This window comes from Corythoichthys intestinalis, chromosome 21 (assembly GCF_030265065.1).
Source record: "Corythoichthys intestinalis isolate RoL2023-P3 chromosome 21, ASM3026506v1, whole genome shotgun sequence".
Classification (NCBI taxonomy): Eukaryota; Metazoa; Chordata; class Actinopteri; order Syngnathiformes; family Syngnathidae; genus Corythoichthys; species Corythoichthys intestinalis.
In genome coordinates, this window is record NC_080415.1 from 29,069,939 (window position 1) to 29,085,839 (window position 15,901).

At 38.9% G+C, this 15,901-nt stretch overlaps 1 protein-coding gene across 1 annotated transcript in view; it reads right to left on the reverse strand.

Moving 5' to 3' along the window:
- Positions 1 to 15,901, reverse strand: part of psme4b (proteasome activator subunit 4b) — a 94,528-nt gene that overhangs the window by 43,745 nt on the left and 34,882 nt on the right. Inside the window, exons 13-22 of the mRNA XM_057825439.1 lie at positions 11,921 to 11,984; positions 11,773 to 11,847; positions 11,575 to 11,697; positions 7,483 to 7,575; positions 7,133 to 7,311; positions 5,971 to 6,057; positions 5,718 to 5,904; positions 3,534 to 3,623; positions 3,393 to 3,457; positions 3,168 to 3,318 (exon numbers count right to left, since the gene is read on the reverse strand). Of these exons, the coding sequence (XP_057681422.1) occupies positions 3,168 to 3,318; positions 3,393 to 3,457; positions 3,534 to 3,623; positions 5,718 to 5,904; positions 5,971 to 6,057; positions 7,133 to 7,311; positions 7,483 to 7,575; positions 11,575 to 11,697; positions 11,773 to 11,847; positions 11,921 to 11,984 (1,114 nt within the window). The remainder of the gene's footprint in view (positions 1 to 3,167; positions 3,319 to 3,392; positions 3,458 to 3,533; positions 3,624 to 5,717; positions 5,905 to 5,970; positions 6,058 to 7,132; positions 7,312 to 7,482; positions 7,576 to 11,574; positions 11,698 to 11,772; positions 11,848 to 11,920; positions 11,985 to 15,901) is intronic.

Sequence of the window (15,901 nt, forward strand, 5' to 3'; positions counted from 1 at the left end):
ATGGCATATTTTATAGACGGTTAAAATTGCAATTAATTACGATTAATTCATTTTTAAGCTGTAATTAACTCGATTAAAAATTTTAATCGTTTGACAGCCCTAATGTATATATATATATATATATATATATATATTCTAATTCACAGAGGTTACCTACAAGGCTTTGTCATTCCTAAAATAATTACGCAAAAAAAACAAAAAAAACCCCACACTGGCTTAAATAGAGATTTCAAAAAATTGCTCTTCTGTATTGGCGAATACTTCAATCATTGAACAAAATAATAGCAGTCTTTTTTCAATTCTTACTGTACAAATAACTAATCTGAAACTAAATCTATTCTATCCTCTGCTACATCACGATTACTAAAATTTAACAGTGACTTTTGTTATAATTGTATGTAGCACTTTTGGCAATTTCCATCATGTGTTGATGGCTGCACTTCATGGCACTTCAGCTCGCAATTCAATTTAACTTGAAGGTAGTTTGTTAGTGTGTCCAATTATAAATAAAAAATGTCAATTGATAAAATTAACTTACCGATGCAATCTTTGAGTCAATAGTTGCAGGCAAATTGTGTTCAGCAACAAATTGGCAGAATAAAATCTCCGCTTTCGTCACTTTTCATTCTGCACACTTCATCTTTATGACCAGTGTTGTTAATCTTACTTTTAAAAAGTCATTAATTACACTTACAAATTACTTCTCCCAAAAAGGAATTGAGTTAGTCACTCAGTTACCTGAATGTGAGAGTAATTAGTTACTTGGCAAAGTAACTGGTGTTACCTTTCATGTTTTTTTTTTTCCTTCATTTTTTCCAAAAATAAAAACCCAAAAAACATACCATAATTTCTGGACTATAAGGCGCACCTGACTATAAGCCGCCAGCCACCAAATTTGACATGAAAACGGCATTTGTTCATAGATAAGCCGCACTGGACTATAAGCCACAGTTGTCCTCATTTTATTATGGGATATTTCCACCAAAAGATATTAACTGGCAACACTCATTTGACAAAGGCATTATAAGACTGTCATGAAACCAAATGAACCACCATCAAGCTTTGAACCAATTGGCTGCAAAGCCTTATTGTTTCAAAAAAATCTTCATTTGGCCATCACTGCTCCCTTGGGGGAGACAGTCAACCTCTGCTGCCACCTGCTGTCAACACTGTTGTCATCCAACATTCCTCCTAGCATGCACTGCGGCACTACAGATGTAAACAACAATCAAAATACATGTTCTGTGCTAATTATTTCGTCAGTAACTGTTCCAGTTGTTTCATTAATTGCTAGCTATTGTATTTGGTAACATTTTTTGGGATAGTGGTGCCATGATACTGTTATAATTATTACATGACACTGTCATAAGCATCATTGAATGCTTATAATAGATGTCGGTTAGTGTCATCCAGCAAATTATCTCACTTTTGAATGGACGTAAAAGATCTGAGCCAGACATAAATTGAGTTAGTGACATATTATGCCACATGACACATATTGACATCTGTCATAAGCATTCAGTAATGCCCATGATAGTGTCATGTCATAATTATGACGTTCTTATGACTGTCTTATGATCCCGCTCTCAAAAAAAGTTTTAACTATTAACCCAAATAAATCATCAAATAAGCCGCACTGGATTATAAGCCGCAGGATTCAAAATGAGTGAAAAAAGTAGCGGCTTATAGTCTGAAAATTAGGGTAGTAACCTTTGCTATGTTTGGAAGAAATTTGATGTTGTCAATCACCTGTTAAAGTTGTTAAAATTGCTTCCCCTTTTTGAACTAGTTCCCTTCTGTCTACTTTGAAAACTGTTTCATCACTTAAAGATAGATTCAAGATTTTGCAGATTTAGGAGTATTTTAGATAAAAAGTTACTTAGGTTCGCTAGGAAGGTTCACTACAACAGAGCCTTTCTGAGAAGTTTACTGCTTTAAGATGGCGGCTGTTTACCAACGCCGCAGAGTGTCATTTCGCATGTAGTTCTAAATGCATGTGATATTTAGGCGTAGATTGTAGGCTGTCGGCTACAGTCAGGAAATATGAGAGGAGTCTGGCTGCAGCCCGCCTCTTTCAGAACCCTGCGCCGCCCAGACTCTCTGGGAAATATTGGAGCCATCTAACCTAGCATCGCGTTTGCTACAGCGTCACAACAAACACTCTTCTCTCTTATCTCTGACTTTTCTCGCGTCATTCAACCAATGTAGTAACGCATATAACGCACATTGCCGAAACGGTGACAAAATCCGAACGGAGAAAAAAAAACTAGGGCTGTCGAACGATTAACATTTTTAATCGAGTTAACCACAGCTTAAAGAATTAATCGTAATTAATCGCAATTCAAACCATCTATAAAATATGCCATATTTTTCTGTAAATTTTTGTTGGAATGGAAAGATAAGACACAAGACGGATATATACATTCAACATATTGTACATAAGTACTGTATTTGTTTATTATTAAAATAAATCCACAAATTGGCATTAACATTCTGTTAAAGCGATCCATGGATAGAAAGACTTGTAGTTCTTAAAAGATAGATGTTTGTACAAGTTATAGAAATTTTATAGTAAAAACCCTCTTAATGTTTTCATTTTAATAAAATTTGTAAAATTTCAATTAAAAAATAAACTAGTACCTCGTCATTGTTGATGTCAATAATTACTCAATTCTCATTGTGCTGAAACTCATAAAATCAGTTGCACCCAAGCGCCAGCAGAGGGTGTGACAAAACACAAAAAAACACAAGTAACAAGTAGACATGACTCTGCTGTTATTTTAATCTGTTTGAGCGGGACGTGTGTTAATTGCGTCAAATATTTTAACGTCATTAATTGAAAAAAATAATTACCGCCCGTTAACGCGATAATTTTGACAGCCCTAAAAAAAAAAAAAAGGTAATGCACGAAAAACGTACAGATTTTGAACGTACAGCGTGCACATTTAAAAATCAGTGTTCTCTTGTACAAATTGAGCCGAAACCGAACAACTTAACAGGTATGACTTTTGCAAAAAAATATATATATATAAAAAAATATTAATCCCGCAAAAATACCCCCAAAAACTGTTAGTCTTTTATACTTTTTGTCTCCTTTCAAAAGTAGGGTGAGGAAAAAATTATTTTTAGGCAATATTGCCAACTATAGGTACCAGAAAATGCATTACCATGTATATGCGTGTGGAGCACTGCGTGAGGACGGTGCTGACAGTGGACGACAGCCCCATCTCCACCAAACTCTCCAGCTGCGTCTGAGTGTCCGTCTCCGCGTCGTCTCGCGTCTGCTCCAGTGTGCTGCTGTCGATCAAAGCAAAGCACCTGCACGCACCAAGCCAATCTGATCGTACAACGAAGCAAACAACAACAAAAAAACATCTACCTTCAAGTGTTACCTGTCCAGAAACTGTAGGACAAAATCTTCGAACTCAGCAGAAGCAAAGCACAACTCTTTTTCCACCTGAAAATTTAGGAAAGGTGCGTGTTTTTGTTTTTTTCCACCCCTCGGGGCCAGCTGATAAGTTGATTTCATGTACCTCTGTTAGATCACTATGTCGAGATGGTGCAGACGAACAGTCGACCAAAGGCACCAGCGTGGTAAAAGTGGTGATGAACTGAAAGGTTATCTGAAAAACAGCCGTCGCAGTCTGTGTGCAGTCATGATAATTCTTGCTGGTCGATCTATTTTGAGTGACTTAAAATTGGACATCAATCGGCATTAACGGGTGATTTTAATATAAATGTTAGTATTCTTTTACTAACGACCACAAGACATACTTGTGAGTACTTTAAGAGCAGTGCCGGTCTAATTTGAATGGCCCTTGAAGTGCCCCTGTTCCCATTTTAGCACAAAGCATGGCAATTCTTTTATAAGTAAATCTAAGGTCAACCAGCACCCCATTTTGATTAAAAAGGCTAAAAATATTGTCACTCGTTTGTGCTACATTTGTGCACCCGAGTAAGATAAGTCCGACTTCCCACCTTCCTCGAATGCAGCATTAGGATACGGAATAGCTGCGAGTGATGTCATCACTCGAAATTAATATCTCAATATTCATGAAATGATAGCAGCACTAATGAAAATTTTTACAACACAAATGAGCACAAACCTAGCAAAAAAAACGAATGGCACCATTGGGGTTCTGTTCCGCCGTAGATGGGGGGTGCGTGATGTCATCATTACAAATTAACAAATTAACTCATTTGCTCCCAAAAACTTATAAATACGTTCTATTTTTAATTGTTTCAGTGTCCCAAAGACTTATTTATACGTCATTTACGTTTTATCTCTAGGTTCTGATGCAACTTAGCTGCAAAGCACAATGCTGAAAATCCATTTTAAAGCAATAAAACTGGCCACTGGAGGGCAGCAGAGCATTTGGTAAGACCCGCAACCCGATTCAACGGAATGAATGGCTGGGCCGCCCGGCCAGGGCGCCGGCGGAAGACGACCAAATGGACGTCCAGGATTCCAGGCGGCGGACGACCAAGCAGAACAACCGGGAGGACGCCCGGGATGCCAGGCGCTGGACGACCGAGCAGAACGGACGGGACCACCAGTGCACCGGACGATGCCGTTGAGTCCGTGCTGCTCGCCGAGCAGAGCCCGCGCACCGTGCTCGGCCGCTCGCGTCCCCCGTACCCTCCAGTGTCCCGCGACTCAGCGGACGGCGCACGGCCAAACCAGTTCCCCTCACCGCGAACAAGTTCCCCAGGCGAACTCCGCCACGAGGCAGTGGTCACCACAAAAGAAAGACTCAATCTTGATGAGAGGCGGCGATAAGGGAAAAGTTTACCCTGGCTGTCGCTGCCACAACAGCGTCATCTCTCAGTTCAATAGTTTAGTTATGTGTAAATAAATTGTTACTTTGCTATTAAAAGCTCTATTTGTCTTGTTGTTTATGTTCATTTGTAGAAGGAAAACATTATTCAGGTGTTTGGGATGTCACAAAGCAGAAAATAGCTGTGTTAAAGTCAAAGTTATGTTTGAAATATATGCTTTTACAAAAAGCGCAATTTCTCTGTTTTTTCATCCGAAATTGGCAAATTGCCTAAACTAAGCTATTTTCTAATGCTGATTTCTAAACAATGGAAAAAGATATGAACTAATTTTTTTTCCTGCTGAAAGAAGAGATCTAATCTTTCTTTTGGTGGGTTCCATGTTTATATAGCAGTAGAACAGAATTTTCTGTGGGCCTTACAAAATCAGTCAAAATCCAGTAAAACGGCCGGGAACGAAGGGGGTTGCATCGGTGAAAATGGCTGGAAGTGAATGAGTTAAAAGCATAATATCTACAAATCAGTCGCGGCAAAAACAAATAATTTTACAGCACAAATGAATTACACTATTTTTAGTCAATTTAATCAAAATCGGGAACTGGGTGACCTCAGATTGGCCTATAAAAAGAATTATAAATATCTTAAAAATGATAGCAGCTCAAATGAAAGTTTTTACTGCACAAACAAGCACAAACGTAGCACAAACAATTAACATCACTTTAATATAAATTTGCCTCTGATCGGGGCCAAGTTCACGGAGTTAAACTACACTGATGTTTTTACCGGGATAATCTGCATATTGCCTTGTTGCCCGAAATAAACACTGAACAAAGATGAGGGTTACATGTTGCCCCTTCTTGGCCCCTGTTCCAGAAAAATCCTAGAACCGCCACTGTTTAAGATTTAAACTAATGAGCGAATGAATGAAACACGGCCCTCACCATGCACTTGCTAAAGTCGTTGGGGTCTACTCCTGGAAGCGAGCCCATAAGCAAGGGCAGCACGTGCAAACGGCCTTCCGGGTAGCGCTCGCCGGGGGCCACCAGGCTGCGCGCCATGCCGATCATACAGCTGAGCGTGGCGGTTAGGGTGTGCGGTTCCGTCAGGGTCTCCATCGCCGCGTACGTCCTATAAAAGTGGAGGGAAGTTGAATTTGAACCTGATGAATTGTGTACATGTGATTGGCACACTTACTTCTCCAGCACAGGTGGGATGGCTAATTGTGGTGTGAGGAGAGCCAGGTTTTGCAGGGCAAACGCGGCATCTGTGCTCCCGGTCTTACTACACAAAAAAAAAAAAAAAAAACATTACCCCCCCCAAAAAAAAAAAAAAAAAAAAGAAGAAAAAGAAAATCATTCATAGACATCACTTCCAAATTTGATCTACAGTTTTCAACGTCTTCATATGCTCTGGATCTTGGCGACTTCATATAGCTATCCATTAGAGGTGGGAATCTTTGGGCACCTAACGATTCGATTACGATTCAGAGGCTCAGATTCAATTATAAATCGATTATTGAAGCACCACAAACCCCCCCTTCCCCGGCTTTTAATTTTTTGTACACTAGTTCCCAAATTGTTCAAAAATCCTCTCAGGCTAAACAAACTACTATTTCAGTATCAAGTTAACCATTAAAAACAGTAAATAAAATACTCAAGTCCCCATTCTGTATCGGCAGCTTTAAACTACATTCAATTAATTTAATGTTGTGAATCAACCGTTAAAGTTGTTAAAATTGCTCCCATTATTCCATCATTTCCCTTTCGTCTACTTTCGATGTGAAAGTTTTAAAACTGTTTCATCATTTAAAGATAGATTCAAGTCAAGATTTTGCCAATTCGGGTTTTTTTTTTTTTTAGATAAAAAGTAATTACTGTAGGTTCACTACAACAGAGCCTTCTAGAGAAGTCTACTGCTTTAAGATGGCGCCTGTTTACTAGCGCGAGAAAGTCTGTCATTTCGCATCTAGTTCTTAGTATATGATCTAACTCGGCTGTCGTCTGTCATTTCACATCTAGTTCTAGATATATGTGATATCTACCATTGCCGTATGTTTGTAGCAACTAGCAACTTCAGGTATTATTATTATTTATTTTTTTATCTAACGGCATGAGTTGAACAGATTTACTCCCGGTCTGTTCCTCATTGCGTCCTGAAGACTGCTCTGTGTTTTATTTCCGCTTTACCTGGTAAAATTCAATAATCGGAATTTGGATGTTTGTGAATCGTTCTCGAATCTTCCACAGCTGAATCGCAAATAATCTAAGAATCGGAAATTTCGCACGGCTCTACTATCCATGATAACCAAATAACTCAAATTGCAAAAGTGTATTATGTTCACTAGATTTGACATTACCTAAACATGGCCAGCAGGGCGGCGCCTGTGAGGCTGCGAGTGAAATCTTCCAAATCTTCATCAGTGAGCCGCTGACTTTCGGGCACCAGCGTGATCCAGCCGGGGGTGGCGTGGCGTTCACGGTGCGCCCGACGCACCACGCTTGCCGGCAGACGTTGGAGTAGGCGCATGAGGCGAGACTGTGCACCCACACACATACACAAGCAGGTTCAATTTTAACGTTATCGGGGAACGGCACACCGCCGACAAAAGTTGTGCACTTCATCATTGTGCTGAGAATGAGGCGAGTTCTGAATGACAGGTCATAAATCTAAACCGGAGTAGTGTATGTGTGAGTGTCAGATGCTTACCTGCCAGCGACCGTGATTGGACGGATGATAAAAGGAAGCGATGCTGTTAAAGAGACGGGTCAACTCTTTCTGCGCGGGGTTTCCTGGTCCACCCTGCACAGATTTTTTTTTTTCTTTTAAATTAGCAAAGTCAGACAAATAATGAAAACAGCCTAATTAATAATTAATATTATACATACAGTATATACACTGTAATTTTCGGACTATAAGGCGCACTTGACTATAAGCCGCCACCCACCAAATTCGACACGAAAACGACATTTGGTCATAGATAACTTGCACTGGACTATAAACCACAGCTGTCGTGATTGAATTATGGGATATTTACATCAAAAGATATTAACCGGTAACACTTTATTTGACAGCGGCGTCATAAGACCAAATGAACCACCATGAAGCCTTGAACCAATTGGCTGCAAAGCTTCATTACTTCAAAATACTTCATTTGGCCATCACTGCTCCCTTAGGGGAGACAGTGAACCTCTGCTGCCATCTGCTGTCAACACTGTAGTCGTCCAACATGTCTCCTAGCATGCGTTGCAGCGCTACAGATGTAAATATCAAAATTCAATATTCTGTGCTGATTATTTCTTCATTTACTGTTCCAGTGGTTTCATTAATTGCTAGGTACGGCATTTGATAACAGTTTATTTGACAGTGACACCATAAGACTGTCATAAGACAATCATAATTCTGATATGACACTTTCATAAGCATTAACAATGCTTATAACATGTCATGTAGTGTCATCCCGCAAATTATCTCTTATGGATGTATTGTAAAAGATGGAGTTAGTGTCATAATTCGGGTATCTCATCAGATAATCTACATCCTCCAGAACTGCTCACTGTTTTTGAACAATTTGATCTCCTTTCATTGTCATCTCTATCTGAAATAGTTAGTGGCATGAAACCCACTAACTGTCCGTTAGATATAATTCCAGCTGGCCTTCTAAAGGAAGTCTTTAGTTGCCTCGGACCAAGTCTGCTGGCTCTTATAAATAACTCTCTCAGTACCGGTTCTGTCCCAGCTGCCTTCAAACAGGCTGTAGTCAGACCCCTTCTTAAAAAAACCCATCTCGACTCCTCCGTGCTGTCCAATTTTAGACCCGTCTCCCACTTGTCTTTCCTTTCTAAAGTTTTAGAAAAAGTTGTTTTTATTCAATTGCAAACATTTCTAGAGACAAACTCCATCCTTGACAAGTTTCAATCAGGCTTCAGGTCCAGACATAGCACTGAGTCAGCACTGTTAAAAGTGCACAACGACATTTCCCTTTCTGTAGATAATGGAAACCCAGCAATCCTTGTTTTACTAGATCTCACAGCAGCATTTGATACAGTCGACCACACAGTCCTTGTATCTCGTCTAGAACACTTTATAGGTATCCGTGGTAAAGCTCTACAGTGGTTTAAATCGTACCTGGAACATAGGACCTTCTCAGTAATGATTGGGGAATTTTCCTCCTCACAAACCTCTCTGTCTTGTGGGGTGCCACAAGGCTCCATTTTAGGGCCTGTTCTCTTTGCACTTTATCTCCTACCTTTAGGATCAGTTATAAAAAAACATAATATCTCTTTTCATTTTTATGCTGATGACCTGCAGCTGTATCTCCCCCTGAGACCCAACGAACAAACTGCTCTCACTAAATTAATGGAGTGCATATCCGATGTGAAGCAGTGGCTAGCGCAAAACTTTTTACATCTTAACGAAAGCAAAACTGAATATATTACTTTTGGCACACCTTCTATGTTAAATGCCCTTGAGCCCAACCCTGGCACTCTGGCTCCCTTTTCTAAAACACATGTTAATAATCTCGGAGTGATATTCGATTGCAGGCTCAACTTTGAAAAACAGATTAGTTCTGTTGTAAGAGCAAGTTTTTTCCAGCTCCGTCTCTTGGCCAAAGTGAAGCCTTTTCTTACTCGCCACGACCTGGAAAAAGCAATTCACGCTTTTATAAGCTCGAGGCTGGATTACTGCAACGCACTTTATGTTGGTCTTCCCAAGTCCTCAGTTTCTCGTCTCCAACTTGTTCAAAATGCTGCTGCTCGATTTTTAACAGATACACCTAGACGTGAACATATTACCCCCGTGCTATCATCGCTCCACTGGCTTCCAGTCCATTTTAGAATTGATTTTAAACTTTTACTGTTTGTTTTTAATTCTATTAATGGCCAGGCTCCTTCTTACTTATCAGAAATTTTAACCATCCGTAACTCTGGCAGGACTCTTCGCTCTACCGGCCAACTTCATTTGCAAGTCCCAAGGTCCAAACTCAAACAGTGGGGAGACCGATCTTTTGCGGTTGCTGCACCCAGGTTATGGAATAGTCTTCCCCCGGAGATCCGCACCACTACAAATTTGGGCCTTTTTAAATCTCGTTTAAAGACACACCTTTTTAGACTCGCCTTTCCCCAAGATTAATTTAGCCTGGTTTTATTTCCTTAGGGTTTTTAATGTTTTCGGATTTTATCTGTTTTATTGTTTTGTTTGCTGTCTGACTAATCGTGATGCGATGTTTCGTTTCTTTTTTTCTTTTCTTTTCTTCCTAATGTCATTGTATAATACTTTCCTGCCTTTTATTTACTATGTGCCATGTTTGTCTTTGTTGTAAAGCACTTTGGGGACCTTTCGGGTTTTGTAAAGGGCTATATAAATAAATTTGATTTGATTTGATTTGATTTGATAATTTGCTGGATGACACCTCATGACATCTGTCATAAGCATTCAGTGATGCAAATGATATGTAATGTCATAGTTATGACTGTCTATGACAGTCTTATGATGCCACTGTCAAATAAATGGTTACTAATTAACCCAAATAAATCAACAAATAAGCCTCACTAGACTATAAGCCGTAGGATTCAAAATTAGGGAAAAAATTAGTGGCTTGTAGTCCGAAAATTACGGTAATAAGGTCTCTAGATATATTTATAAATAAAACCAAAATATGTCTTAAAAATGCAAAAAGAACAAAACAAACCAAAAACAATGTATCTCGAAGCACTGCTATCCTGTCATTTTTTTGAAAGGAAGCTGGCCGATCAGTGAAGGCAGTCACTCCCGCCGCCGTGTGAAATGAGTCTGGTAGTTTTGTGTGATTTTTTTATCTTCGAAGGAGAGGAAGAGACTTAAAGAGCCGCTCGGTTCGGGTTAGCATGTAGCCTAGCTCTCGCGCCTCTTTTGTTTACGCTCTTTCCACTGTCTCAGAGTCCCCGGCAGGGAAATGACAAGAGCCGGACTAACTCTAGTGGCATAAAATACTGCTTGGTAGGTTTAAGAAGTTGGTAGTTTTGACCACTATGCAGGAATTTAGCCCTGTCGTACTGAATAAACGCTTTTAATATTTCAATATTCCATTTAGCATAAAAGTTGTTTGTCATGACCATACAATTTATATAGCAATCGGGGAAAAAATACTTAGATACAAAGAATATCCTGTAAAAATATTGGAGATAAAAACAATGATGACATTATATGTTACCCACGCAGTCTTTTTAAGTCATCAGCCTCATGTTTGTTGTCTCTGTCGCCTTTTTCTCATTCAGAATCTTCCTCCAAATACGACTCAAATATAAATGGCTGTTTGTCAGATACTTCCTCTGGATGGATAATATCATTGGAAACATCCACACTTCAACCAGAATTGATAAAAACGCTTCCTCCTCCATTCGGCTCAATGCTAAATCCGCTGAAATCGCTCATTTTCTGACGTCATCACCAAGATGGAGGCGCCAGAGCACTATAATGACAGGAGGAGCTAACTGGCAGACGCATTTCTTGTCATCTGCGCTTTGCCAAATCGTTGTGTATATAGTTGAATCGTGTCAAAATATTATTTTATTCCAATAATAATGCCATTTACGATTTTTTTGTCATGTTATATACACTTTAACGGTTATCCCAGGTTTGTAGACAAGGTTAACTCATTCATTGGCATCGGTGGGAATAGATGTCCAGTCCATTTCGACTGGAGGGACTGGCAATGATCATTCGCTACCAGCTTTCTAAGTGGATTAGATGGCTTTTGCTGTCAATCGAACGAGTTAAAAAGTTATAAATATTTCAGAGTTAAATTGACTGCTAGATTACCAGCAAGGCCGTGATCCACAACACCAGGTGTCCAATGTCGTAGGAGTTTGTGAGGTAGCGCAGCGCCACCATGTGGTTGACTCCAACAGGCAGGTTTAAACTGCGCAGGATTCTCGTGAAGATCTAGAGGGGAAATATATTCTTCTATATTAGACATAAAATTAAATGAGGCAAGTACATGACTCCAGCAAAACTCACTGTGGAAATGTAAGGCGTCCAGTCCACGTAGCCAATGTTGTCGTTGGCGAGACGAGCAAACAGGTTGACTAAGTGCTGCGAGAAAAAGAAAATGAGCCGTCATTCAGTGCTTCAATAACATGGAAATATTTGTGTCATAAAATCTCACCCCTTCCCAGCTCGGTTGATTTTGCACTGACAACCAAAGATCCATCAATTCATCAAACCACAGTCTGGAAAGTAGAAAAAAAAAAACATTACGTCAAGTATTATGGCGATTTAGTGTGAAAGGAAAGCAGACTTGACAACAAAGAACATTTTTTAATGATGTTAAAGTGGCTTTGACAGCGATAGATTGCCAATCTGTTTGAACAGGCAGGGCAGTCAACAAGAATAAAATGTAGTCTGGCTGGGCAAAGATTTTAAAAAATTGAAATGGCAATTAATTGATTTCAAACATAGGTGTCAAACTAGCAGTCTGTGGGCCAAATCCAACCTGCAACATAATTTTGTGTGGTCCGCGAATGTCAATGAATGCTTTAACTGCATCTTTCTCACAAAAAAAAAAAAAAAAAAATTCTGTAGTGCTTGATTTCTTTTTATTTTTGAAACTTACCTATTTTTTTGTTTTATACTTTATCAAAAAAAAAAAAAAAAAAAAAAAATCATGACAAGTTTTATCCTTGATTTTTTTTAAATGAAAAAAAAAAACAAAAATCTATTCATAAAAAATAGTGACGTCCCTGTTCCGATCACGTGATGGGAAATCGGGCCAATCTCACAATTTTTAGTGGATCTGAATCATTTGAAAATGATTGGGTTTTTAATTAAAAAAAAAAAAATATATATATATGCACACAGTTGTAAAATTTGACGGGTCATTTGTCTCGACATATGGCGACATGCTCGAAATATGACAATTTATAACAGCGTCCCAATTTCATTGTTTTCGCTCAACACGGACGCACGGCAGATTTTCTTGTGAGAGAAACCAACATGGGTCCCAAGAAGCTTAGTGCAGGTGGTGAAAAAAGGAAAAAAGTGACGCTTACCATTTAAATTAAGAATGAGAAATGATAGAAAAATATGAGCGTGGTAGGCGTGTTAGTGAACTGGCTCAACAATATGGCCAGTCCCTATATGTTAATGTGACAATAAATACGCTTTTTTAGTTGTCAGCTTCGTCAGGCTTTTAATCATTTATTTGAGTACTTGTGCAACACTACACTGCTACTGTCCGCCGAAGTCAACATGAAAAAAAGTAAAAAAATTTCACTCTACCACAACTCTCTCTCTGGCGAGTCACACGGTGCGTTCAGGAACAGCATGCAAAACACAACCGCCACATTAGAACCCGATTCGTTACATTATAATTCCGATTGGTATTTATAATTTATTTGCTTTGCTATGTGTAATTGTTATTTGTGATTGTATTAGCAGTATCTATGAAGGATTAGGGGTAGGTTTTTGGGCTGGGGAACGAATCAATCGAATCATAACGTATTCTCATGGGAAAATCCCGCTCGACATATGACCATTTCGACTTATAAACCAGGTCCTGGAATGAATTAAATTCGTAACTTGAGGTAGCACTGTGTATATATACAGTGATCCTTCGTTACTTCGCGCCCTCAGTCCATCACTGATTTTTGTTTTCAATTTAAAAAAAAATATATATATATACAAATGAGCTGTCCCGAGCCGATCACGTAGTCTCACGCTCGTTCCCTCCCTCCCTCTCCCTGCTCTCTGTTGGTCAGGGAGTGAGTGCACTGGCTTTGCTTATTAAAGTTAATGATGATTGACAGACGTTTAATGTTTGAACTTGAGAAGCGAACAAAACGCTGCATGCGTCAATCATCATTTAACTTGTTAAACAGTTGCTGTGTCAACTCATTGTGTGTAAGTGAACAGTTTGAGCAGACTCACTCAATGAAGCATTTAATAAAGCCAAGCATTTTTCTGCTTCATTCTTAAAAATAATTCGATGGGACAGTAACATGTTCAAACTTATCATAATTATTACATTTGAAGTGCTTAAAAATCATTCATTAAAAGATATACAGTATATACAAAGGTGTTTCTTTTTTTTTTTTTTTTTTTTTTTTTTTTTAAATTAAACTTTGGGGGGGGAGTGACAAAACATGCTATATATATATATATATATATATATATATATATATATATATATATATATATATATCACTTATCGCAGCGGGTTCTGGTCCCCATTAACCGTGAAAAACTAGGGATCACTGTATGTATATATATATATATATATTATATATATATATTTTTTTTTTTTTTTAGGGGCTAACAAGTAACAAAATAATCATCCTGAAATACAATGGCATTGCCAAAAGGAACAAAAATACTGTATATACATTTTATACTCTGCAACACCCCTGGAAAAAGCGGAAGTACTGTAAACAGTACACTACTGTAAAATGTTTGGAACTTTTGTTCAGATTTTAAAAACTTTTTGGTATCGGAAAAATATGCGATCGGGACATTCCTAATGAAAATTAAATGAAAAATGTTCACTTTTTCCCCCTTTGTTATTTTTCCAACTGAAAAATACAAGAAAATAACAACTAAAAAGAAAATGTTTACTACTAAGCGGCTGATACAAGACAATTTGGATATTTTCTAGGTCAGCAATGTCGCCAAGAAGCCCATCGACTATAAAAATAGTTGTCAATTAGATGGCAGGTATATTGTAATGGCCCTTCGGAGAAAACCATTAACAACGCAGCCTGCGACAAAGATGAATTTGACACCCCTGGTTGAGAATCAATAATGCTTGAGAATAAATAATAAATTAGACCAGCAAGAGAAAAGGACCTTTCATAGGTAAATATTGCAGGTCTGGCTAAGAGATATGCATGCATGTGTTGGCCCACCATTCTAATTGACAAAACTCTAAATAATGCTGTATGCTGCTCTGCATTGAAAGCTATGTAGTTCGACAACAGCCTATGGTTGCAGCGCACCATTTTGTACAAAAATAAAACACACAGACACCTGACATTAGCAGCAAATTCTTCCTATTCATCTCCTATCCCATTAAAACCAACTGCCTCCCGCCAAATTGTCAATTGCAGTGCGGAACGGAAAAAAGGAGCATTAAAAGTGATGTACTGCGAGCAGGCAGTCCAAGTCTCGGTGCAGACAAATGTCTCTCCAAAGGCCAAACGCTGAAGATATGCACCGAGAGCTTTCCCAAGAAATCCAGCTGTTAGCACGACGTGACCGAGGGAGCCGTGATGGATGTCGAGAATATTATTTATGGCGCAAAGGTGCTGATGGAGCCTGCTGTTTTCGCGAGACATGATGCATGCTCAGATCTGTTCGAAGACTTACAAGGAAGCAATCCAACAGCCTCCGTCGGGACTTAAAAGTCTCAGTAAAGTGAAAAGAAACACGTCTCGTAAATTCAGCTGCACAGAATAGAGTCGTCATTCGCAAGCTTGACACTTTGATTGATTAGGAAAAAAACGAGTTTATAAAAAGAGGTGAAAACACTGGCCTTCAAGCTGGATTAATTTTCAGTCTTTGTACATTTTCAGCATTTCACTTCAAAGCGTACAATATATAGAAACAAATTTGTGTAGTCACATTACTGAGACTTTAAACATTTGTCCTGCAAATTAAATTAAGTAGCGTGTTAAGATTTTACAACTCAATGAGTTGAATCCTTTTTAAGTGGACATAAGCGGGCAAACAAAGTGACTAAAGGGTACTTTTGGTACATTTGGAACGGAACCAGGTTCTCATTTTGGTTCTCAGACAATAATGCCATTGAAGGTGATAGACGCCTAATACATTTGAACTGGGAGGGGCGGCAGCGATTCACTCGTTCAAATGGATTGGACGGCGAGCACCGTACATGGCACTGAAACGTGATCACCTGACTATAAGCCTCCACCCACCAAATTTGACACGAAAACAACATTTGTTCATAGATAAGCCGCACTGGACTATAAGCCGCTGGTGTCCTCATTATATAATGGGACATATACACTAAAAGATATTAAAACGGTCACACTTTATTTGACAGCGGCATCATAAGACTGTCATATGACCAAATGAACCACCATGAAGCCTTGAACCAATTGATTCCAAAGCTTAATTGCTTCAAGAAGCTTCA